This window comes from Eublepharis macularius, chromosome 15 (genome assembly GCF_028583425.1).
Source record: "Eublepharis macularius isolate TG4126 chromosome 15, MPM_Emac_v1.0, whole genome shotgun sequence".
NCBI classification, from domain to species: Eukaryota; Metazoa; Chordata; class Lepidosauria; order Squamata; family Eublepharidae; genus Eublepharis; species Eublepharis macularius.
In genome coordinates, this window is record NC_072804.1 from 48,273,538 (window position 1) to 48,298,614 (window position 25,077).

Sequence of the window (25,077 nt, forward strand, 5' to 3'; positions counted from 1 at the left end):
CTCCTCCATTTTATCCGCATGACAACGCTCCTGTGAGGTAGGCTAGATCACTCAGACAGCTTCCATAATAGTGGGGATCCAAACCTGTGTCTCTCAGATCCTAAACCTGCACTTTAACCACTACACAACACTGGCCATTTTCCTTTGCTAGTAAGAGTTTCAGTACTGCAGTTTATTCTTCTTAGACTGTCATCTTCCGCCCCAAATATAGCTAACAAGATTTTTTATACAAAGCAATCGTCCTCGGATTACAACGCCATCCTGAAATCTCATGAACTGCAGACACTTGCCACTCCCCTCGCCCACGTGGGACCTGTGTAACAGACAGAAATTCAACAGGTGGAGCTTGCCCAAGCATCAGGGTGTTGTGTTTTTCATTTCCACCTGTTGTGGTCTTTTACAGGCATAGAGTCACCCCCTGCTACAAAGTCATAACCGTATACTTCAAGAGATGAGTCGGGAGTGGATCTAAATATCTTCCGGTACTTGCTGGTTTTTTTCATATTACGTTTCAGGCTGCAGTTCAAACAACAAGGGATATCCAATTTCTTACCTGCAGAGCAATATTATGCACTCCCCACCGCCCACGGTCCATTAGTGGCTGTCTCACAGCAGTTCCTTGTTAAACCTCACCGATTGATTTCCCAGAAAGCAAACCTGGAAGATCTTCAACTGAATTCCCAGTTTCAGATGGGTGGCTGTGTTGGTCTGCAGTAGAAAAGCAAGATTCGAGCCTGGTAGCACCTTAGAAACCAACATGGTTTCCAGGATAGAAGCTTTTGAGAGTCAAAACTTCCTTCCTCAGATACAAGTAGGCTCAGGGATCTTCTCTGACAAAGGGAACTTTGACTTTCAAAGTTTAACCCCTGGAAAATCTTGTTTTTTATGAAGCTACTGGACTCAAATCTTGCTTTTCTACTACAGACCATCAGGGCTATCCACCTGAAACAAAGTATCTCCATTCCTACTTGTATCGGACAACTGGAGTTGTAATTTAATTTATTAGGTTTCTTTGACTGTTAAAAGCTTTGACTCTTGAAAGCTTTTCCCCTGGAAATCTTGTTGGTCTTTAAGGTGCTACTGGACTCGAATTCTGCTCCCTTCTTGGTGTTATTTTCCTTATCTAGATATCCTGCCCCCTGCACCGAAGATGGAAAAAATGGAAGAGCATGCACCCCCACCTGCTCGCCTGCTATGCTGATTAGAGACTAACTTTTAAAAAATCAGAGAGAACCAGAGAACCAGAAAGGCAGATTATTCTAATATTATGACTTTACTAGAAACAGAGCCTGTTGTGAGAAAAAATGCAACGGGCTCTAGAAAACTGATTTAGCAGGGCCCTGCTGCGGGGCCTTGGGAGGACAGTGCTGCCATGCTGGGCCTCTCTGCTGCCTTCGTGGCCCGTGTCAGGCAGCTCAAGAAGGTGGAAGTGCTGCTAGGGGCAACAAGGGCCCTGGAGTGCTCCTGCGACCCACAGCTGCCGGATTCGTCCCCACAGCTGGCTGCAGAGTGGGGAGCACTGCGGGGGGGGGATCAAGAGACCTGGTGTGCTCTTGCACCTTGCAGCTGGCTGCAGGGGCAGAGAGTGCTACTGGAGGGGGGCGCGGCAATGGCCCTGGTGCGCTCCTAGGCCCCGCAGCTGCCTGGCAATGCTATGGGCGGTAGACCTGGCCTCTAGGAGTACAAAGGCCAGGCATACCCAGGCAGCAGAGCCATGGAAGGTATACTTGGCCTCTGTGGGTCCAGAGGCCAGGTCTACCAGCCCTGCCAAGGAAGGGGAAGGTAGATCTGGTCTCTGAGAAAAAAAGCCAGGAGGGGGGAGGAAGAAGAGGCAGCTGGCTGGGGTGCTTCAGCACCCATTGGGCCAGTGGAAAGGCGGGGGAGGGGGAGAAGAGGTAGCCAGCTGGGGCGCTTTGGTGTCTATCAGGCTGGTGGAAAGGTGAGAAGGGAGAGAGGAGGTGGCCAGCCAAGGCGCTTTAGTGCCCATTGGGCCGGTGGAAACGTGGGGAGAGGGAGAGGAGGCGGATGGCCAGGGCGCTTCTGTGCCCATTGGGCCGGTGGAAAGGACAGGAACGCAGGGAGGGGAGGAGGCAGGCGCCCCAGTGAGCTCATGAGCCCAGCAGCAGCCGTTCTGGCCTCCTTGGGTCCCGATCCATGGCAGCAGGCAGGAGCGACTCTCCACTTATCCCCGCTAGGGGCGCACTATCGCGCCTGTGCTCTGGGATAACCAGTAAGTCATCGGAAACCCGCTTACTGAGTTATGTTATAGGATAGTGACATGTCGAATGCTGATTCAAAAATAACTGGAACATGCCCCCCCCCCAATAGTGGAAGGGGGGATGACTTCTGCAGGAGGTAGGAGTGGGGAAAATACAGGAAAACTTGCCATGGGGAAGCCCAGATTCCGTTGTACTGTATCAGCAGATGTGGCAACCATGGGAAAATCACGCCAGTGCACCCCAATGCAAAAAGCAGGCCCCGCACGTTTTAGGTACAAATAACACATTAAGAGAACTGTCCACAGGTCTTGTGTGTCTGATGTAGCTAAACCTCTTTCCCATGTTAGCCGTTGCCTGGGTTTCCTGACTTCGAGAGCTTTGATCCTATGCATTCCATTCTGCATTGCCATAACTGACTGTGATTGGATCTCTGCTTTTCCCATGCCTGTTGTGTGATCCTTTGCATTCCTTGGTTTGGCTCTCCCCCCGCCCCTTTTCACACTTGATGCTCAGTGCACCTATAATGCCGGTTCCTAATAACATAAGATAACGGCCTGCGGTTTCTTGTCAGCAAAGAGGCCAGACCACAAACAGCCCCTCTGAGATGCAAGAGGTTTGAACTGTGAACTTTTATCACCAAACTGACATGGAAATGCTGTGGAAAAACAGTCCGGAGGCTCTTTCGGAGATATCTGCAATCCTCTTGGCAGGTGTCAGTCCCTGCAAAATTGGAACATGGTCCTGAGGAAGGGCGTTTAGCTAATAGAGAAAGCTAGAAATGTGGGAGCAATCTCGCCATTCCATCCAGCCTCTATGAATTCCTTCAGGAAAAAAAATAAAACTGGGGTTTTCTGCTACTTTAAAAGATGAGCCGGCTTTTATTCTAGCACAAGTTTTGGTGGACTAGAGAAGTTAATGCTTTGTAGTATAAAAGCATTTCTGGTTTCGAAGGGGTCCATTGGTTTGAGGGTGGTGGTAAATGTTACGAGTTCCCCTTCTGAAACCATTTCCATGTGATCACATAGAATAAGCTCACAGGATGAACAGTCCCTGGTGAGCTTGCCTGGCCTTCCGCTATCCTGAGAAGTCTCCTGTTGGCAAGCCCCCCTCCCCAAGTGACATTACTACATCACTTCTGGGTATCCCCAGGAAGTGATAAAGAGCAGCTCTAGGAATTGCTATAAACTCTATCATTCTCAGGGGAGAAAGCAAAGGCACAAGAAAGTGCAATCAGAAGAGGCCGATTTCAAAATGGGAAGCCAGACAAGGTTTTTCAGCGGCAAAGATACAGATTTAGGGCCTGTCCACGCTGCAAACCTATATGGACTTGACACCACTTTAATACTCGCAGATCCCACAAAGAATTCTGGGAAATGTAGTCTGGCAAAGGTGGTTCCAGCACTCCACTTACTGCAGTACTACAGTTCCCAGGGTTCTGTGAGGGGGGGGGGGAAGAATCATGGTGGTGTTAATACACCTTTTCATGGACCAGTACCAAAAGAGTTTCCAGCTCTGGATTGAGGGTGGAGCCTGGAAGGGAGTGGTTTTGGGGAGGGGAGGGACCTTAACAGGGTATAATGGCATAGACTCCACCGTACAAATCAGCCATTTTTCTCCAGGGGAACTGATCTCTGTTGTCTGGAGATCAGCTGTAATTCTAGGAGAACACCAGGCTGTAACTGGAGGCTGGCAACACTACACACCAGGCATCAAAAGTGGGGGAGAAGAAAAGAGAGTGACTTACTGCTTATCATCCTTGAACCACTGAAACTCAGCAGGCGGCACAGCCATGGCCTCGCATCGTAGCAGCGCTGGCTTCCCCAGCAAGGATGGAGAATCTTTTACATCTGTGATGGTTGGAGGGTCTGTGAAGAGGGAGGGAGCAGAGAGGCGTGTTAGTGGGAGGGATAAGGCATCTTAGGGTCTGCTTCCTCAACACATGGCCCACACACCTCCAGCCAATCAAGTGTCCAACTACCTGGTCCTTTTAGCTAGAGATGCTGAGGATGGAACCTGAGACCTTTGGCATGCCAAGCAGATTCTCTGCCACTGAGCCACGGACCTTTCCTAACAAATGAACACATGAAGCTGTCTAATACTGAATCGGACCGCAGAATGCTCATTCACAGTATTGTCTATTCAGATTAACAGCAGTGAGGGTTTTAGATAGAGCTCTTTCACATCAGCTGCTACTTGATCCTTTTAGCAGGAGGATTGGGCCAAGGGATTGAATCGGAGACCTTCTGCAATCTGAGCAAATGCTCTGCCACTGAGCCACAGCACCACCCCTCCCTGTCTTCTGGTGACATTATCTGAAAAATCACTATTTCTAGTTTGTCCCTGCCTTTGCCTTGGGGAGAAATCCTTGTTACATTTCTTTACCGTTGCTAGAATAGTTTTAGGTGGCTAGCCATGTTGGTCTGCAGTCGAAGAGCAAGATCTGAGTCCAACAGCACCTTAAAGACCGACTAGATTTCCAAGGTATGAGTTTTCTAGAATCAAAGCTCTTCTTCAGATATCAGGTATCTGACGAAGGGAGCTTTGTCCCTCGAAAAATCATACCATGTATTGGAAGGATAGTTATTCCTCAGGAATCGACATCTTTATTAAGTCAGTATTTATTAATTAATTCACAGCATGAATATGCCATTTCTAGTGATAGCATGCATGTATGCAAACTATGATACAGAACGTACCATTTCATTGAGATGTATTTTGAAGCGTCAGTAACCTAGTACAGGACATTGTGATTTGTAGTGTTCCTGTAACAAAATTAACAAACGCCTTCCTGGCTTTGAAATGGGTGGGACTGCAGAGGAACTGAATACAGAATGCAATTGATGGAGTCAGGACTTCTGGAAAGTGTCATGACAATGGGGGGCGGGGCTTGAGCCGTGAGCTTTGATATGACAGAGTATTCCAAGCACTTATCCATTTTCGTTGGTGAAATGTTACAGCAGGGATTCTGACACAGAGTGGTAGGCACAAACACAAAATGGCTGCCACAGGAGGCGGAGCCATCCACAGAATGGCTGCCATGGGAGGCGGGGCCAAACACAAAATGTCCGGGAGTGAAGTCCTGCATAACTATAGTAGTAACTCTTCAACATTCCAGGCAGAAGCTTGGCTTAACAGGGTGCTTTTTCAAATATACCGGAAATCTAGTTGGTCTTTTAGAGGCAAGTGGACCTGAATCTTGATTTTCAAAAGAACATACTGTTTTAAAAAAATATTTTCTTGACTATACACAGTTTACCTTAAGTCACACGGCGAATTGCCAGTCCATACTTATCAAAATCTACTTCTGCACTTCCAGTTCCTGAACTAACAGGGTGTGTTCTGCATGTGGTGTCTTAATGACCATGCACATACAGTGGCATAGGCAGTAACGCCTGTAGACCTCTTTGGTCCCTGTCAAACCACTGTCTCCGTTTTTGGCTTTTAGAGATGCCGGCTCAAATTTAACTGCTAACGATTCTTGAGAGGAAGCAGAACGGCAAAGAACAACTGCTCTAGACACTGGCTATCTTAATAAAAGGTAACAACAGGAACAGTATATGAACCTACCCCTCCACTTCGGTTCTCTTTGGAAGCCCTACTTTGGGTGCCCTTTGGCAATCCAAAGATGGGCCTTCCAAAACTTTGAAACTCCATCCCCAGAGAGATCCATGTCTCTCTTTATTGGTGTCTTCCGTCAGTGGGTGAAGCTATTTCTGTTTTGTTTGGCATGCCCCCAATAACCGTTATTGGCCCTTCCCCCTGGTTTTGGTATTGAGAGTGTGTGTGTGTACGAGTGATTCTGCACACGTTGGATAATGCACTTCCAATCCCCTCTAGAGATCATTTGGGACGGATTTTTTTGTGTACAGAACAAAAAATCCACCTCAAATGATCAATAAAGTGCATTGAAAGTGCATTATCCAACATGTGCGGAATCAGCCCCTATATATATAATGTTGCTATATTCAAATGTTTTAATGTTCACCATCTCGGGGACCCTATTTGGGTGAAAGGCAGAGGCATTAAAAATGTTTTAAACAAATAAATAATATAGGAATAGATGCCAGAAAATAGTAAATAGAGACAGCTGACGCACATGGCTGTGAACAGTGTCACAAGGGCTTTCGTAAAGAAAAAAAACCGACAACGGTCCTGAACATAGGATTTTAATGAGACAGTGTTGGCACTAATTTTCTTGGCAAGGTTCTGGGTGAAGACAGACGTTATCTTCAAAAAGGAGTGGGTGTGGGATTCTCAGCAGCAGGATGTGAAGTTCCTTGTCCTACTCTAGCTTTCTTTCCTCAACCAGCATACATGCCGCTGACATATTAAAAGCTTTCTGCTTGTTTTATTTTACCACCACCTCCACCACCTGCCATATGTTTACCCACTCTGACATTTGTTTGGTACCGTTTTTTTTCTTGTCCTAACCTTTCATTCACTATTTCTGAAATCAGCTCAAATAAGGGAAGGGAGGTGGCTTCCTGACTGGCATAAAAGCTAGCCAATCAGTTCTTTGCACGACCAGGTTCTCAGAAAGGGGAGAGAATTGCTCCATGAGTGACTCAAGAGCTGGCCAATCGGTGCTGTGTAAATCCATTTTTCTGCTTTAAACAAGAAGTTCCTCCACCCCTCATGAGGCGTCATTCTTGGAAGAAGTTTGTATGTGTATCTAAACGGTAACGCTCATGCTTCTATACCAGTTTCATCAAAGGAATTAGCATGTCAGTCTTTAGTCTGCAGTAGCAAAATCAAAAAGAGTCCAGTAGCACCTTTAAGACTAACCAACTTTATTGTAGCATAAGCTTTCGAGAATCACAGTTCTCTTCATCAGATGCATCTTAATTTACCGATATATTAAAATGACCCACCCTGGTTTTCTTGGCTTTGCTTTTTGATCTCGCTCAAGGGGTAGAAAAAGAAAAGAGGCAGCTCAGGAGGAAAAGACTTGTTCATTTTTGGAAGTCCATTTTCAACTGCTGTGACTTCCCCACCCAATTGTCCCCATTTCTCAGTGACTGAGCCCACGTGTTGCAAACCAGTTGCATGAATTGGCTGCAGACCCCTGAAAGGGACAATATCTGCACTCTTTTCTCCCAGTGTTAACAGCAGTTTGGTGTGCTGAGCAGACTTACGAAAAATGGAATGGAGGTAAAGACATAGCGCCCTCCTTCTCATAGTGCGTTTGCTCCAATCCAAAAGGGAGCTTCACATAGAGTCTGTAGACGAGACATCTGACATGTGAAGAACACGTGTCGGGAGATGCAATGGTAGCTGGGAAAGGTAGTTTAAAAAGACAGAGCCAGCAGCAAGGCAAAGGCTTTACTATATACTGGAGCTGTATGAAGGGGCTGTGAAATGCCAGAAGGGAAACTTCAGCCCATTATAACCTCTCCAGGTGCAAGCTCAGCTCTGGAAGGCAGCTCCAGCCTATTTCCATTCCTCGCTGCCCTCTGGTTGTGATCCCACACAGTTTTAGACTGGAGAGGTGAAACTGACAGAGCCTTCAGGGAGGAGAAGATGACATTAACAAACCCTCTGAGGAGTGATCTCCGCCAGCTCTGTCTTTTTAAACTATGCTTCCCGGTTAACATTGTGTCTCCCTACACTTGACAAACACGTGCCAAGGCATCTCGTATAGAGAGACTCAAAGCTAAACAAATATGAGAAAAACTTTGGGATAGCCAATCAGGGATCTCCCATATAAAGAATAGCTTTGCCCCCGTAACTGTAACTTCCAGTCCAGAACTGGAAGCTCTCTATGGGCACCAGAGTTACCTGTACAGTTTAAAGGAGGTGAGAGGGTAGATCACAGAGATGATTTGAGGAGCACTTACAATTGACAGTAATAAGAACACGTTTTCTGTCTGGTAATGAGACGCCATTCGCCGTGATGCACTCATATTCCCCGGCCTGCTGTCTGTTGATCTCCGTAATCTCCAGATATTCTCCTTCGCTGGTGAATCCATCTGTGGGGGAGGGAGCGGTGGTTGGGGTTGGGGAGGGGGGACAGGGCCAGCAGTAGGAAGACAGACACAAACACAGACTTACACACACGAAAACACATACGACAACACAGCAGTTATCAACCCCTCCTGCACTCACGGCTGCCTTGCATGGGGTGGGGGCTGAAGTACAACACAGGCAGTATGTTTCAGGAGTGAGAGAGGTCCTAGGCCGGGATGTCTGATTACCTGCCAGTTCAGCAGTTGTTTAGTTTGCACAACGTCTACCAGCAAACCCAACACAATTCCTATACACTAGCCTAAGATGGACACAAGAAACCCGCTTTTGCAAAATGCAGACCAAGGAGTAATATCTCAGGCAACCCTACAGACATCTGGTAGCCTGTGTTCAGTTTGCTAAATTACAAATCTGTTTTAAACGAAGGAAATGGGATTGCCAACATGATAAGGGGGAGTAGAAGGAAGCTGTGGTTGTGGAACACAATTTAGAAACTCAAGCGAACATTGGACCTGGGAGGGAAGTTCCAAGCTCTGCTCAGCTGCAACCTCAGAAGGCAGTAGTATAGGGCTGGTTGCAGTCTGTGGGCCTCAGTCTTCCATCTGTACAATGGGCACACTGAGGATCAGCTTTGCAGGCTGAATAAGTCACGCTGGGTTAAATCAGTTGAAGACTACAAAACACAATGCATATCAAAGGTGCAAACTGGAGGCTTTTTAAACAAGTTGGGTCCAGGATCCCCAGACTTGACATGCTTCCCCCACAGCCATACAGAAACATGCTTTCCTCATGCCCTGATCCTGAGCCGAATTGGACCTCAATTGAGTTTTAATGGATGTCCCCCACAGCTTCTGTGTGGCTGTAGGGAAAGTAAGTCTGGTCCAGGTACACAGATCTGACTTGTTAAAAAACTTCTTGCACAGTTTGGGTCAGAGATGAGGATCAGTAGGGGCTAGGACAGAGGCAGCTGCCAAGATCCGAATTAAGCATTTTCTATGTATGCAGTTCACAAAAACTGCAGATGGCAGGCACCATCTTACAAACAGCATTCCACCTTCAAGCGGACACAGATGCCTTTCTTAAGATGGTGACGATGTCGGCATCGTATAAAACCAACATGAGGTGTCGCCCCCTCCGTCCACACCCCTGTCGTTTTGTTCACATACAAATTTACACAGATTTACATTGAAATCAGTGGACTTGGACTGGAATAGGTCTGTAAAGGATCGCACTAGCTGGGTGGCAGCACTAAAGCCTTACGCTAGCTCGATTCTGATAGGGACAAAGAGAAGCCCCACAATTTGCCACTGCAAATCCTACTCAGCTCCAGAGTGGGGGCAGATGTTCTGACAATTATTCTTCTCTACTTAAACTCTATGCTAGTACTCCTGTCTCTGCCCCCCCAATTCCTCCCAGCAGGTTGCCGGTTGCCCTAACTCCACTCCACTCATCCCCAATCCACCAGCTTCTAGCATTTTACTAGGTCAGTCTTAAGAACTAGAAACTTTTTTTTTGCAAAAAAAGAAGAGAGAGCTGAGAAGATCAAAATGCTGAGAGCTATAAACTTCACTCCTCGTAACAAATTTGTGTTGAAACATTACGTGTTTCTTTGGGATGAACCCTGCTTTGGACCCAAGCTTTATGCACAAATTATGCAGTCCATTCGGAGAAATTGCAGGGGTCAGCATACCCAAAGTGCAACAGATAAACCTCCTCTTGGGAAAACCTTTGTGATCAAATTGCTCTGGTTTTACTATTCCTCCTTTTCGTTCATATACCTGAAACAGTTGCTTGGATCAATGAGCTAGGTCTGTCAGAAGGGGCCAACGCCAGCCCTCCTCCCCCCTTCAGCCTCCCTTACCTTTCAGCTGCCGCCAAGTTACTGTGGGCTCTGGTTTCCCCACAGCTAGGCAGAGCAGGTTCACGTTGCTTCCCTCGTTAACGGTCACAGCAGACGAAATGTTCACAATCCGAGCTGCGACTGTGGAGGCGGGAGGAAACGGACGGTGAGTATGAAGACAGTTCTGGCCTCCCACCACCAGGGGGCACTGTTCTCTTTGAGACAGCACTAATCCCAACCCCTCCAAGGAACATGTTTGGTTGCCTTCTGTTTAGGAGGACCACTGGCCCTTTTATGGAGTCATCTGAAGCAGAATTATTCCCTTCTGAGCCCATTGACTTCAAGGGACCTAGAAAGGTATAACTCTGCTTAAGATGGTATTGCCTCATCTGACTGGCCACAGCTCTCCATGTTCTAGGCAGAGAAATGTCTTTCCCTACAAAGGACAACCTTAGGTGGGGTCTGGAGACCTCTCGGCATTGCAACTGATCTCCAGAAAACAGAGACCCGTTCCCCTGGAGAATAAGAGCGGGACCACAAGTGACGCCTGACACAGGTTGGACACTAGTCAGCTTCCCTCAAGTTTTGATGGGAAATGTAGGCATCCTGGTCTCGCAGCTTCGCTCTCTGACTGCTGTCCAATGGACTTTTCAACTGTCACTTGTCCAACATTCCGCCAAGCTGCCTACATTTCCCATCAAAACTTGAGGGAAGCTGGCAAGTGTCCAACCTGTGTCAGGCGTCACTTGTGGTCCCGCTCTAAGGCTGCTTTCGAGGGCAGTCTCTATGCCATTATATATCCTGCTGAAGTCTCTACCCTTCCCAAACTCCATCTTCCCCAGACTCCACCCCCGCATATCTCCAGGAATTTCCTAACCCAGTACTGGTAACCCTAAGGACGGAGCTCCCTTCCCTAAACTCAGGTGTAATTTCGGGAGATTTCCAGCCAACACCTGGAAGCTGGCAACTCTAGAGTAGTGACGTGGAACAACAGAGAATTCCATGCAAGCCTCAAGCTCTGGCCTTTCTCATCTTAACACTAAGCTTCCCTAAATTATTTCGTGCCTCTGATGGATCCCGCAGCTCTCGAGTTCAGGGGTGTTCTTGTCCCAAGCTGTGTTCCCACTCGCAGCCGTTATCCCAGATTCTATCTCCATGTCTGGCTCTCATGCCAACGCCTTTCTTTTCATTTCATTCACACATTTCCTGACTGCTTTAACCACGCTTGTCTCTCCCCTTCATTGCCATTACATTTGCTTTGTGCTGGGGTGATATATTCCTGCCTCATGTTCCTTCGCATAGGTTCAGGCCGAGGGCACTGTTGGTGTGTGTGTGTGTCTGTGTATGTCTCTGTGTGTGAACACCAGCCAAATTTTCCCCAGTACAAACGGAATCCAAAAACACAGGGTTTTTTTAAAAAAGTGCTCTATATTGTCAGCTAGGATACTGAACAAACTTTTTTTAAAAAAATCTGCCAATAATCATAAATTTACAGATGACTTCCCCACCTTATCCCTTTATGGTGCCTCTGGGAAAAAAGAATCACATTTTCAGTATAATCCTATGATGACTCTATGACTCTATGATGTCATATCCTGCTGAAGTCTCTACCCTTCCTAAACTCCATCTTCCCCGGACTCCAATATAGAACGAGACCCTTTTAAGTCAATTGACTTCAAGGGAGCCAATTGTACCTAAGGTAGTTTCTGGTGGGTATTTTCTGGTCTGCAGTAGAACAGTTAGTCTCAAATTCAGTAGCACCTTGAAGATCAACAAGATTTTCAGAGTACAAGCTTTTGAGAGTCAAAGCTCCCTTTGTCAGATCAAAGTGAGTTCAAGGATCTCCATTCCTATTTGTATCTGATGAAGGGAGATTTGATTCCCAAAAGCCAGAAAAAGTTTTTTGGTCTTCAGGGTGCTACTGGACTCAAATCTTGCTGTACCTAAGACTGTAGTGTTAGTGATACAAAACGTTTTCTCGTTGGTACTCCATGTTTCAGTGGGAGAGCAATAGAACTGGCAACTCATTTCATCCAAACGGAGGAGTCACATTTTGAACTGTGCAATGGCTGGTTGGCCAGTGAGGATGGTTCTAGCCATGCAAGCCCACATGCAATTGCTAGCCAAGGGCTCCTGAGCCCCAATGTGAGCAGCAACAGAGGTTTTGGGAGAACTCCACCTTTATGTACTTCAGTGCTCATTCCTTTGCGCCTTGACCCCCCCCCCCCCCAATGTGAGTGACTGAGGTGCAAAAAGGGAGAATTCCTTCTGAGACTTTTTTGCTGGGGTAAACGAGCCCTTTGCCAATGTTTGTTCATTCAGTTCTTGCTCAGTTCAAAAACTTGGCTCCTGGATTTTATGTGCAGTGAGTTGCCGCTCGCACTAGTGGGGAAGGGGCTTGAAGAATCCTTTGCCTGTATCTTGGAAGAAAACATTTGAAGTAGGATTGAGGGTCTATGCTGAGAATCAGATGGGAAATCTTTGGGTCCAGATTTTGCAAGTGGAATCTCAGTCCCGCTGCTTCCTCCTCTGAACAGCTGCTCTGAGTGATTTTACCTTTTTTTCAAAGCACTCTATGGGTACAGGCAGGTAATACTGGCAGTGCATGGAGGAAATAAGAGCATGAAATGCAGAAAGACAGAAATTCTCCAGCCCTGCCACAAACTGCATCAAAGACCACTTTGTCTCTAGCAAGGGAGTCAAAAGCCCTTTGCTAGTCCACACTGAACGGGCTGGTACTGCACTCGGATTGCAGAGCAAAACAACCGCCACAATGCAGGTCTTAAAAAAGACAGGAGAACAGAAGGTGAAACAGAGAGAAGCAAAGTTCTAGCAGCAAGTGGGTCTGGATTCTCTTGAACACTTGAGTGAGCAAATGAGTTCTGGAGAAAATGGGTGGTCTGGAAACACCCAGGGTTTCCACAGTGAATAATATCAGGAAAGGTCAACAGAGATGTACCACTCCCCCTCCTGGAGGAGGGTCCCTACAGTACATATAAAGATAATGATAGGCATTTTGATAAACATTTTATAAACAGCTGCCACACCCCAGAAGCAGGTGCTGAGTGCCACCTCAGCACATCACTGCACTGGGTGCCTTCTGGGTTAATTCCCAATGGCTGTTTTCTCTGCCCCAGCGGAAGAGCCCCAAAAAAGAAATTGCTTTTTTCCTGACTGGGCCTAACGATCCTCATTGTCTGCCCCGATAGGTTGGGGTGACGTAGGCGACGGCGAATGATGGAGCAGCCGGGAACAGCTGTTTCCTGACGCCCAGGCGGCTCGTTCCGGACCGGGTCCAATCAGCTCCTATTGTACCAGTTTTCTCAGCTCCAGCAACCCTGGGAAAAGGGAGGAGGGGTAATTATGGGGTGGATAGCGTTGCAGTTCTGGCTTTTGCCAATGCTGCAGAAATCCTGGAGGCGGCTGAGAATCAGCGAAAGAGCCAGAAGGAAGGAGGGGAGTCTCTGTCTGCTTTGACAGCTGGTGAGAGATTCCTTGGCTGGGGCCAAAGTGCAGCCCTTGCAGGGGGCATGTTTACATACAGCCATTTAGAACGACCCCATGCAAAGACAGACCCGGGTTCCTGCACCGTTACCGTTTGAGGAAGTGCAACTGGTCATGCCTTAGCAAAGAAAGAGGGATCTGCCAAAAGGTACTCCTCTGCAGTGGGAATGGAAGGTTCACCTGTTTTCTCGGAAGGAAAGCCTGTTTTGATCAAACTACGGGGACCGTCTAGTCCAGCATCCTGCCCCACAGTATTTATCCAGAGGCCTCAAAGAAGTTCACAAGCACAGAACACAGGGGAAGGGTTTGGCTTATTGTATGAGGAAGGTCCTCAGCTCAGATGCCATGTGTCTGTCAAGTGTTGGGAGATGCAACGTTAGCCGGGAAGTGTAGTTTTGAAAGACAGAGCCAGCAGTGGTCGCTCTGGAGGGAACAGATTCTCTCACAGCCCTCCGCCGCCTCTGGCATGCTGGACTGTCTCCCCTTCTGGAGCTTTTACCTTGCCGCCCTCGCTGCTTAAAACTTTGAATTATCCAAGCCTCGGCAGGGCAAAGACCCTGGAAGGGGAGATGCCAGAGGTAGATGAGGGCTATGAGAGAATCTGCCCCCTCCGTAGTGATCTCTGCCGGCTCTGTCATTTAAAACTACGCTTCCCAACGAACATTGCGTCTCCCGACACGTGAAGAACACATGTCAAAAGTACTGTGTAGAGAGACTTTCATTCCCCGGCATCTCCTGTTAAAAGGACTAGGCAGGAGGTGACATGGAAGACCTCTACCCGAGACCGTGGAGAACAGCTGCCAGTCTGAGTAGACAATACTGACCTTGGTAGACCGGTGGTCTGATTCAGTATATAGCAGCTTCATGTGTGACCTGCTGAGCTATTCCATTATATTATAGTTCAATAAACTATCAACCTGTTGTTCATTTTCATTGAGGTATATTGCCTCTGAATATGGAGGTTCTGTTCAACTATTCCAACCAGCACCTCTTACAAACCAATCACCCCTTCCTTTACATCCAAACAACCCTGGGGCGATTCCAGACGGCCCTCTGCATTCCGAAACGTTGCGCGTCGTCACCCGTCGTTGCGCGGAAAACGCGAAATATCGCGTTTTCTCGCACGAGTTTTGCGCAAGTTCGCGCAAAACTCGCGCGAGAAAACACAATATTTCGCATTTTCCACGCAATGACGCGCAACGACGCGCAACGACGCGCAACGTTTCGGAATGCAGAGGGCCGTCTGGAATCGGCCCAGGATTGCTGTCTCCAGTCTTTAGGATTTACAGGTTTGGGCAATTATTTAGAAATTTATACCCCACTTTCCTCTCCAGTGGGGACCCAAAAGAACTTTCAACATTGTTCTACCCTCTTCCATATCTTCCTTACAACCACCCTGAGAGAAAGAGGCCCATGGAAGAGCCTGGGTCTCCCAGATCCATGTTAGTTAGTTAGTTAGTTAGTTAGTTAGTTAGTTAGTTAGTTAGTTAGTTAGTTAGTTAGTTAGTATTTTTTTAAAAAAAATAGGCCCTGCTCTTGAGTCAAACAGCACTCTGGCATGCAGAGTCTGAGCAAGTGAAGTTTTTCCAGGCCTAAAGCGAAGGGAAACACTTTTCCTGTTTAAATTTCACTAGAAGAGGCTGCTGTTAAGGGCACTGGTGTGGCGGCAAAATATATGGCAGCAGTTCAAGTTCTCTGTGGGCCAGACTGCATGTGATCCTGATATTCTAAGCACTTTTTAAAATCCTCAACTAAGCGTGTATCCCCAAATTGGACTGGGACAGCAGGAAGAAGGGCAACACCTCTTCCCCCAGGCCATTTTCCCAGCATTAAAAAGGCCCTGCAAACCTTCTCCTGGTTTGGTCCCCAGCACCTCCCGTTAAAAGGATCCAGTAAGAGAGGAAGAGAAAGAACTTAACCTGAGACCACGGAGAGCTGATGCCAGTAGGCAGTACTGGCCTTGGTCTGCCTCAGCTGCAGGCAGGTTCGAGTGCTCGTGTGACCCTTCCCGCACCCGTACCGTGAACGATGAGATACACCTGAGAGGTGTGGGGCTTGTCCTGCGTCTGGAAGGAGCAGGTGTAGAGGCCTTCGTCGTACATGTCCACGTTGGTAATGACGATGCTGAATTCGGAGGCGCTGTTGGTCAGCAGCTGCACCCGCGAGTCGATGGACCACTTGTCGTTGCCGGCGTAAAGGATGTTGGAACGGTTCAACCAGGCCACGCGTGTCACTTGTTGGTCTATGTAGCAACTGCAGAGAAGGAAAGAGTAAGTCAGAGTGAAGGGCCGGCTGTTGACGTGCCAGCTGAAAAAGGGCTGCCAAGTCCAGGAAAACTCAGAAGTTCTCTCTGTTTCTCTCTTTCGTTTTCAACACATGCACACAGCGATCAGCGATATCCCTTCCTCCTTACCCAGAGACAAAAATGGATCCAGGTTTTTCACTGTGGCTCGTTCTCTCGAGGCTTTAGACCCAGTCAGTCTGGGGTATGAGCCTCCCCTGGAGAAAACAGCTCCTTTGGAGAGCAGACTCCATGACACGATACCTCACTGAGGCCCCTTCTCTCCCCAAACCCCGCCCTCTCCAGGCTCCATTCCCAAATCTCCAGGAATTTTCCAACCCGAATGACAATGCTCACTCTTAAAGGTTGCCAACTCTGGGTTGGGAAATTCCTGGAGATTTTAGGAGTGGAGTTTGGAGAAGGGAGAGTCCTCAGCGGGGTATAATACCATAGAGTTCATCCTCCAAAATAGCCATTCTCTCCAGAGGAACTGATTTCTGTCATCAGGGCCATTTTCACACTGCTTACCTGGTCCCAGGACGTTGTGAAATATCACGCAAAAAGCGCGGAAGGTAGCGTCTTCTCGCGAGAGTTTTGCGCGACATTGCACAAAACTCTCACAAGAAGATGCTATCATCTGCGTTTTTTGCGTGATATTTCGCAACGTCCCGGGACCAGGTAAGCAGTGTGAAAAGGGTCCTGGATATGGAGATCTCCAGACCCCACCTGGAGATTGGCAACCCTACTCTCAAGACCTACTGAGTCTAAAGCCTCCAGAATGTAGCTATCTGTAATGAGACCTGAGCACATTTACCTCAGCCAGCGAAAAATCTGGACCCATTTCTACCTCTGGGTAAAGAGGAGGGAATACTGTTTATTATCGTTGTGTGCGCGTGTGTTGAAAATGAAAGAGAGAACTCTGGGTTCTCCTCACAGCCTCTCCGAGGCCTTTGGCTGCCGCTCTTTCCCAAGCTCTTTGAAGTCCAAAAGCCCATGTTATTACAGCTCTTTTTATCGAGCCTAAAAACTTGAACACCTTCCAAACTGCGGATTTGTGAAAATAACGAGAGTTTCGAGGAGGGCGGGGAGAAGAACCAGACTCCTGAACTCGGCTGTCGATTTAATTGCTACTCAGATGCCTTTGAAGACAACCTTGGGCCTCGAACTGGGCCTGCCTTGCTCCCTATCCCGACTGCCTGCATTCCTGAGCCCTGGGTCGCTCTTCCTTCTCTCATTTCTTTGGGCTCCCTCTCCGCACCCCTCTGGCTTCCAGCCGGGAGATTTAATTATCGGTGCAGACTTTTCTTTCGCCTGGAAGGCGAGTGGGCGCTAAGTAATCCCGTTTCTTGGTCCCTGACAGCTGTCAGGCACAGATTGGACAAGTGTTCCGAAGATAACCGGAGAACAGCCGAAAGGACTCCGGGCTCTCTCTCTCTCTCTTTGAAACCAGGACTGACCCTGGTGTTTTGGGAAGGCGGCATTCTTGCTTCTTGACATTGTGGTGCGGAGCAAACTCGGCCAGCAGTGTGCCCCACAGATAGGGTCACTAGAGGCCCCAGAAGGACTCCCATCTCTTTGAGACCCAAAGTATTTCTTATGTGTGGTGAGGTGATTATTTTTCCTGTTTTTTTTAAAACAAAAAGCAAAAGGATGGAACTTGGAGCACTGAGGGGGAAAGGGGTTGGCCCCTGACCCTGCCAGCCATTTTCTTGAACAAAATGGCCTCCCCTATCGGCTTTGCTTCCCACAGCTAGGAAAAAGTTGCCCCATTCCAGATGTTCCCCACCACCACCACAGTTGTGAAACCAGCTAAGAATATGGCTGGCAGCTCTGTCTTGGGAAATTCCTGGAGATTTGGGGAATGTGGCCTGTGGAGGGCAGGGTTTGAGGAGGGAGATGCCTCAGCGGGGTATAATGCCATACAGTCCACCCTCCAAAGCAGCCATTTTCTCCAGGGGAACTGATCTCTGTTGTCTGGAGATCAGTTGTAATTCTGGGAGATCTCCAGGCTCCATTTGGAGGTTGGCAACCCTAGCTAGGAGGGAGTAAATTTGAGAAAAGAGCTGCATAGAAAAGGATTGAGCTATCCAACCCTCCCCTTCCTTTAAAATTCCCGCTTTCTACAAAAGACTCCTGCAACTATATAATGCATACATCATAGAAGGTAAGGCTTGACTTGGGACAGTGTCAAAATAATGAAGAAGGCTGAACCCACCAGCTATTCTTTTCTTGTACACAAGATGCAAGAGCAATCTTTTAGTCTTGACAGAATAGCTAAGCTTCAACCTGGAGATGCTGATTATATTTTTAGATCCAGAGGAGTTAGTCATGTTAGTCTGTAGTTGCAAAATAGTAAAAAGTCCAGTAGCACCTTTAAGACTAACCAACTTTATTGAGGCATAAGCTTTCGAGAACCACAGCTCTTTTCATCGGATGCATCTGACAAAGAGAGCTGTGATTCTTGAAAGCTTATGTCTCAATAAAGTTGATTATATTTTTATAAGTGGAGAAAGGAAGCAGGATTCAAGGTAGTTGGGGCTTCTTCTGCTCTCCTCTTCCTCCTTCTTGGAGAGAAAATTGGGGTCGTGGATGATGCTGACAAGGGGGCTGTTTCCACATGGCTTACCTTCTTCCGGAAAACAGCGTCTTCGCACGCGAAATAGCGCGAGAAGATGCTGTTATCACAGAAGACAGCATCTTCTCACACAATTTCGCATGATAACAGCATCTTCCTAGCATGATTTTGTGTGCGAAGACGCTGTTTTCTGGAAGAAGGTAAGCCATGTGGAAAAGGCCGGGGATTGGGTTTGGAGAGAATCTAGGAGGGAGAAGCTCCCAGGCGCTTTTAATGTCATAGGCAGCCATTCTGGGTTTCTTGGCAGAAGGGCAAGATTTTAAAAAAATCGACAATCAACTACAAACAATACCAGAACTCAGGATCACTTGGTGACACTGACAGAAGCTGCAGGACTGACCAAAGGAAGCATATTTTCACACAACTGGTGGAACTCATGGCCACAAGAAGTGGTGAGAAGTCACTAGCTTGGGTGACTTTGAAAAGCAGATTAAACAAAGTGGCGGAGGATAGGTTTCTTGGTACTGATGCAGAACGCTGCAGCTCGTTTACTTTCAGGAGCTAGACGGAGCATGCATTCCACTCCAATTTTGCAGTCACTCCGTTGGCTTCCCATCAGTTACCGGGCTCAATTCAAGATCATGACTATCGCGTTCAAAGCCCTTCCTGGCCACAACCCCTCATATCTGTGTGACGGCCTTTTCCCTAGGGTTGCCAGCTTCAAGTTGGGAAATTCCTGGAGATATGGGGGGTGAAACCTGGGCCGTTTCCAGACGGCCCCCCGCCTCGCGAAACGTCGCGCGTCGTCGCGCGTCGTTGCGCAGAAAACGCGAAATATCGCGTTTTCTCGCGCGAGTTTTGCGCGACGTCGCGCAAAACTCGCGCGAGAAAACGCGATATTTCGCGTTTTCTGCGCAACGACGCGCGACGACGCGCGACGTTTCGCGAGGCGGGGGGCCGTCTGGAAACGGCCCTGGAGAAGGCAGGGTTTGGAGAGGGAAAGGACCTCAGCATGGTATAATTCCATAGTCTTCACCCTCGAAATTAGCTATTTTCTCCAGGTGAACTGATCTCTGTGGCCTGGAAATGAGTTGTAGTTCTGGGAGATCGCCAGCCACCACCTGGAGTCTGGAAATCCTACTTTCCCCCAGGTTCCACCATGGCAGATTTGATCATTTGGACAGGTTCTTCTGCAGATACTGCACTGCAGTTGGGCAAAATCAACAGCTGCCCAAACTCATGCTTCTTCCGAGGTAGCCCCAACCTTAAGAAATGGCCTGCCTGAGGTCAGGAAAGCTCTCACTCTCCTGGCTTTCTGTAAACTATGAAAAATTATTCAGGAGGATTTTCTCCTCAGATTATAGGATTGTGTCATAAGAAATAGCTCAAAGTGATAGCCGAATAAGGGATAGAGACTGTAGGCTGTGACATCGAGTTGTATCTACTGAGGGAGATATGCTCCTACTGGGCCGTTTCCACATGTCGTGTTAATTAGTTGTGCTCTGTTTCATAAAAGTCCCATCTCTGTGTTTATGCTTGTTTCCCAATTTTCTGCTACCACCCCCTATTGTATCTTTTCATTGAACGTCCTAACTGTTGATCATATTGTATTTTGCTCAGTGAATATTCTCGCTGCTCATTATATTGTACTCACTTCCTCTGTGTAATCCACCTTGGGTCTCAGAGTCTCTCTACAGGGGACATCTGACACATGAAGAACACGTGTCAGAAGATGCAATGGTAGCCAGGAAGGGTAGTTTAAAAAGACAGAGCCAGCGGCAGGGACAAGGCTTTGCTATTCATTGGAGCTTTGTGAAGGGGCTGCAAAGTGCCAGAAGGGAAACTTCAGCCCATTATATCCTCTCCAGGTCCAAGTCTGGCTCTGGAAAGCAGCTCCAGCCCATTTCCATTCCTCGCTGCCCTCTAGTTGCGATCTCACACAGTTTTAGACTGGAGAGGTGAAAGTGACAGAGCCTTTGGGGAGGCAAAGCTGAAATTGACAAACCCTCTAAGGAGCGATTTCTGCCAGCTCTATCTTTTTAAACTACACTTCCTAGCCAACATTGCTTCTTCCTACACTTGACAAACACACACCAAGGCATCTTGTGTAGAGAGAGACTTTCAGTGAGAAAGGTAGACAATATTTTTTTTAAAATGTAGAACCTCCATGTACAGAGGCAATATACCTCGAAATGCCAATGCTAGGGAACAGGTATTGCTTTCCTGACCTTTGTGCAAGCCTTCCATAAGCATTGGACTGGCCATTGCTGGAAACAGACCGTGTTCCACAGTTTAATCCCGCAAGGTCATTCTTCTATAAACCAAGGAGTGGGTCCAGAATGGACGGATGTTCCATTCCAGGGGAGAACAGAGCCTTTCTGCTCCCTGGCAAAGTATGTTTCTCACAGCATTCCCACAGAGCATGGGAGGGCCTTTCCCCCTCCCTTTCCCCATTTTCTATTCTGCAGAGAATGTAGGAGGAAGAGGTCTGAGAAAGGAGGTCAGAGTCTGTGCTGATTCAAGCTGGTGAGAACGCGATGCACTGCAGGCTGCATTGAGTGGGGTGTTGGGGGTGGGGGGAGAGGACAGCCACACAGTCTTGTCATGCTGACTCACAACCTCCAGCTGTGTGTGCACAGAGAGGGGAGGGATGCAGAGGCAGGCATGGGGAGGGTGGCGGAAGGGCTCCTGGGGCTGCCTGGCTGGCTTCACTCCCCCCAGATGCCTGCTTGCTTTTTAATGCATGTTAAGGGAACACTCAGAAGGCCAGAATCTTATAGATGGAAACGGCTCTCTGCTGGACAGTCAAGTGGGGAGCAGCTGGCACATGTCCTCATGTAATGTCTTGTTTTTGCTCGAATGCCACAGTGGTGCAGCAGATAAAGGGCTGGACAGGGAACAGATGGATCCAGCTTTGAATCCTCACTCAGGAGCAAACACCAGATGTACTAAGTTTGAGTATTTAAATATAGACTATATAGGCAGGGCTCATTTCAAGGGGGAACGCGCAGGAACGCAGTTCCGGCAGACAGTTGACCCAAAGAGGTCACACATCAGGTGGCCCCGCCTACCTGACTCTTGGCCATTTTGCGCCCGTTTCAGCCTAGATTGGGGCCAAAACGGCCCGGACCTGGCCTCTGACAGGTGGTGGATCATTCTCCCACTCAGCAGCAGCCTGATCCTGACCATTTTGGGCCCCTTTTTGCCATTTTGGGCCCAATTTGATCCCTGAATGGCCAGGATTGGGTCCAAAACAGCCAGGATAGGTGATGTCAGGGAGTGTGGCATACGCAAATCAGTTATGCCAATGACACACTTCCGGTGATGGCAAGGGGCATGGCATATGCTAATGAGTTATGCTAATGAGTTCCTCCAGCTCTTTTTCTACTAAATGACCCCTGCATATAGGGCACATATTACTCCGATCCAGCAGCAGCTGCATTGGCTCCCCGTGGAGTTCTGGATCAGGTTCAAGGTTTTGGTCTTGACCTTCAAAGCCCTAAACGGACTGGGACCAACATACCTGAGGGACTGCCTCTTCCCATATATACCCTGGAGAGTGCTTAGATCAGCAGGAAAACATCTACTGGTGGTTCCTTGCCCCAGGGAGGTTTAGCTGGCCTCGACCAGGGCCAGGGCCTTTTCAGTCCTGGCCCCAACCTGGTGGAACTCTCTGTCTGAGGATATTTCGGCCCGCCAAGATCTTATATCCTTTCGGTGAGCCTGCAAGACAGAGCTATTCCACCAGGCGTATGGCTGAGGCCAATCTATGGCTTCTTAGAAACGCCTCCTTCTCCCATCAAGGGAGGCTATATACAACCATTTGCTCCTTCATATGCAGTTACAGTGGTGATATTAGCTTGTACCCTCTCTCCTCCCACCTGTTTACATTCTGACTGGGAAAGAGTGGAAGGAGCTGCCATCTTGATACTATTTTAATGTTTGATTGTACATACATACTGATGACCACTGTTTTAATGTTATCTAAATGTTTATTTTTGTAATATTATGCTGCTATAACCTGCCCTAAGCCCGCTCATGGGGAGGGCGGGCTATAAATCGAATCAATCAATCAATAATAAATACACATGAATAAAGCACCGCACACAAAAGAATCTTGATGTAATGGTATGGATAATCACATTAAGATGTTTGTCTGCAGTGTTTCAGCAATGTGCAGGGGCCCACCTATGCATCAGTAAAGCACCGCACACAAAAGAATCTTGATGTAATGGTATGGATAATCACATTAAGATGTTTGTCTGCAGTGTTTTAGCAAATGTGCAGGGGCCCACATATGCATCAGTAAAACACCGCACACAAAAGAATCTTGATGTAATGGTATGGATAATCACATTAAGATGTTTGTCTGCAGTGTTTCAGCAATGTGCAGGGGCCCACCTATGCATCAGTAAAGCACCGCACACAAAAAAATCCCGATGTAACTGCATGTATAATCACATTATGGGTTTTTTCCGCATCTCATACTCATGCATATGAGTAACAAAAAGTGTGTGCATGGAGGGGAGGAGATACATATGAACCGAACGGGTTAAAAATGATGGCAAATGGTACATAACGTTATTCTTGAGTTAATTTTAGAAATTCTCCTTCTTAAACTGAAATTCAGAAAGAACGGGACTCAGCACAAACAGGAACAATAAAGGAACAATCAAGGAGCAGAACGGCAGAAATCCACTCGTCTCTAATTTTGGGCGGGTGCTATATTGTGCTTGCTTTGCTTTTCTTCCATGCCAGAATTTAAAATAGTCTGGGGAGGCACGTTCAAGCAGCAAATGGCATGGGGGGGGGTAGATTTAAACCCCTTTTCTGAAGTGCCATGGGCTCAGTCCACATTCAGCCTCTCTTTCCCCCCTCCCCGACGACTAATTCATAAGGCCATTTAGAATTCCAGTCATATGGAGGATGAGATGGCGAGGGCACAGGCGACATGCAAGGTCCGAGACCTTTACGAACAATATTCCCTTCGATACTGGAAAGTGTCTGATTTTGAAACAAATGCAAAAAAAAAAAGTATTAAAATCAAAGCCTGGGAATTTATGCTGTGCCTGACAGAGTTATTAGCCATTCCGTAAGTCTTCTCTGGTTGCTATTAACACGTTATGAGAAGGTAATAGTGCATTTTGCCAGGGGCCCATCTTTTATTTAAATACAGCCAAGATGTCGTGATGAAACTTTAATAGGTGTATGTGAGGGGGGGCTGAATTATTGAGCCACATGCCAACAGCATGAAATTGTGCTGGGTTAAGGGAGGAACGGACAACAGGAGGACGGGGTCGGGGAAAGGTCTCGGTTGGTGCCCCAGCCAGAGTGCTTTGGCAGACCGCTAGAGGGCACCTTGGGCAAGAAGGTGGTCATTCTGTGGTAGCACTTGATCGGATCTCATGGGTCCTGGGGCTATCTGCAGCCTGCCTGTCATGCACAGCACCCTGTGGGGCTTACAACTGCTTCCCACTCCCGTAATTTCATCTTCTTCCTAGGCCTCAAAAGGGAAGAGGGAAGCTCCCAAGTTTCTCCTTTATGTGCTGCACAGAGGTCACCCCCAGATAAGAGGGTTTGAGAGTTTCTTGTCACTGTGGGACGAGGAAGGGAGAGGAAAGCAGACACAGGAAAAATGGTGCAAGTGGGAAGGCGTGAATAGGAGATATGCAGGGTGGATTAGTAGTAAGGAAGTCCAGGCTGGGTGAAGGAAGAATGGCGAAGTTGAGGATCATAATCTTGGGTGACCAAATACCGAGGAGGATAGAGCTTTTGTGTTGAAAAGATAAAGCAAGAGAATGCACCAAAGCATGCCAGGGGGCATAGCAAAACGGGGCAGCGGGTTTGGCAGAATTCATCAAGGGCCTTAGCTAGGGCAGGAGAGGGTGCAAACTGATATGACAGGTGCAGCTCCTCTTCTTGTGCCGGGAAAAGTGGCGATTGGTGAAATTCCCTCTTATTCACAACTATGAAAGGGCCAGATCTGGCTCTGCTCCTAAAAGGTATAGCCAAGCAGCTGTCTTGTTAACGGGTGGATGTTCCTTAGAAAGAAAGAGAATCACGACTGCGTAAAGTCTAAGAAACTCAGCTGCACTTTGCTAACAAGGAGGGTTCATTCTGCGTCTGGCAGGAAGAACACCCCCCCCCCCCCAAACACATTCTCTTCCCCCTGTCAGAGGCCGACAACTCACCTTAGCGTTGCATTGTCCCCCTGACAAACTGTATAGTTGTCAGCTGGTTGATTAAAATCCGCACTCCGCACCAGCAGCCCTGTGCAGTGAAAGACAGAAGATGTCGTTAGGGTATGATGGTAGAATGGTTAGTTTAATTAGTTTGTTAACTTAGATCCAGAGGAAGCAGCTGCATTAGTCTGTAGTTGCAAAACAGTAAGTCCAGTAGCACCTTTAAGACTAACCAACTTTATTGTAGCATAAGCTTTCGAGAACCACAGCTCTCCTGACCTTAAGTCTTCAAAGTGCTACTGGACTCTTTACTATTTCATTAACTTAGGGCCAAGCTAGAAGTGACAAATTACACTTGAATGGCAAGTGAACAGACTTACATGTATTCCTCCTTGTTCACTTGCGCTCCACACAACTGCGTGGAGTGCAAGTAAACAGGGAGGAATACATGTGAGTCTGTTCACTTGCCATTCAAGTGTAATTCGTCACTTCTAGCTTGGCTCCCAGTTAGA

General features: G+C 47.7%; 1 protein-coding gene across 1 annotated transcript in view; it reads right to left on the reverse strand.

Annotated features, from left to right (window-relative positions):
• IGLON5 (IgLON family member 5) overlaps window positions 1-24,795 on the reverse strand; it is a gene marked incomplete at its 5' end in the record, with an annotated part of 33,023 nt that extends 8,228 nt beyond the window's left edge. Inside the window, 6 exons of the mRNA XM_054999376.1 lie at window positions 3,964-4,084; window positions 8,057-8,188; window positions 10,045-10,164; window positions 15,548-15,780; window positions 24,575-24,653; window positions 24,786-24,795. Coding sequence (XP_054855351.1) covers window positions 3,964-4,084; window positions 8,057-8,188; window positions 10,045-10,164; window positions 15,548-15,780; window positions 24,575-24,653; window positions 24,786-24,795 — 695 coding nt within the window. The remainder of the gene's footprint in view (window positions 1-3,963; window positions 4,085-8,056; window positions 8,189-10,044; window positions 10,165-15,547; window positions 15,781-24,574; window positions 24,654-24,785) is intronic.
• Window positions 24,796-25,077: the final 282 nt, after the last annotated feature.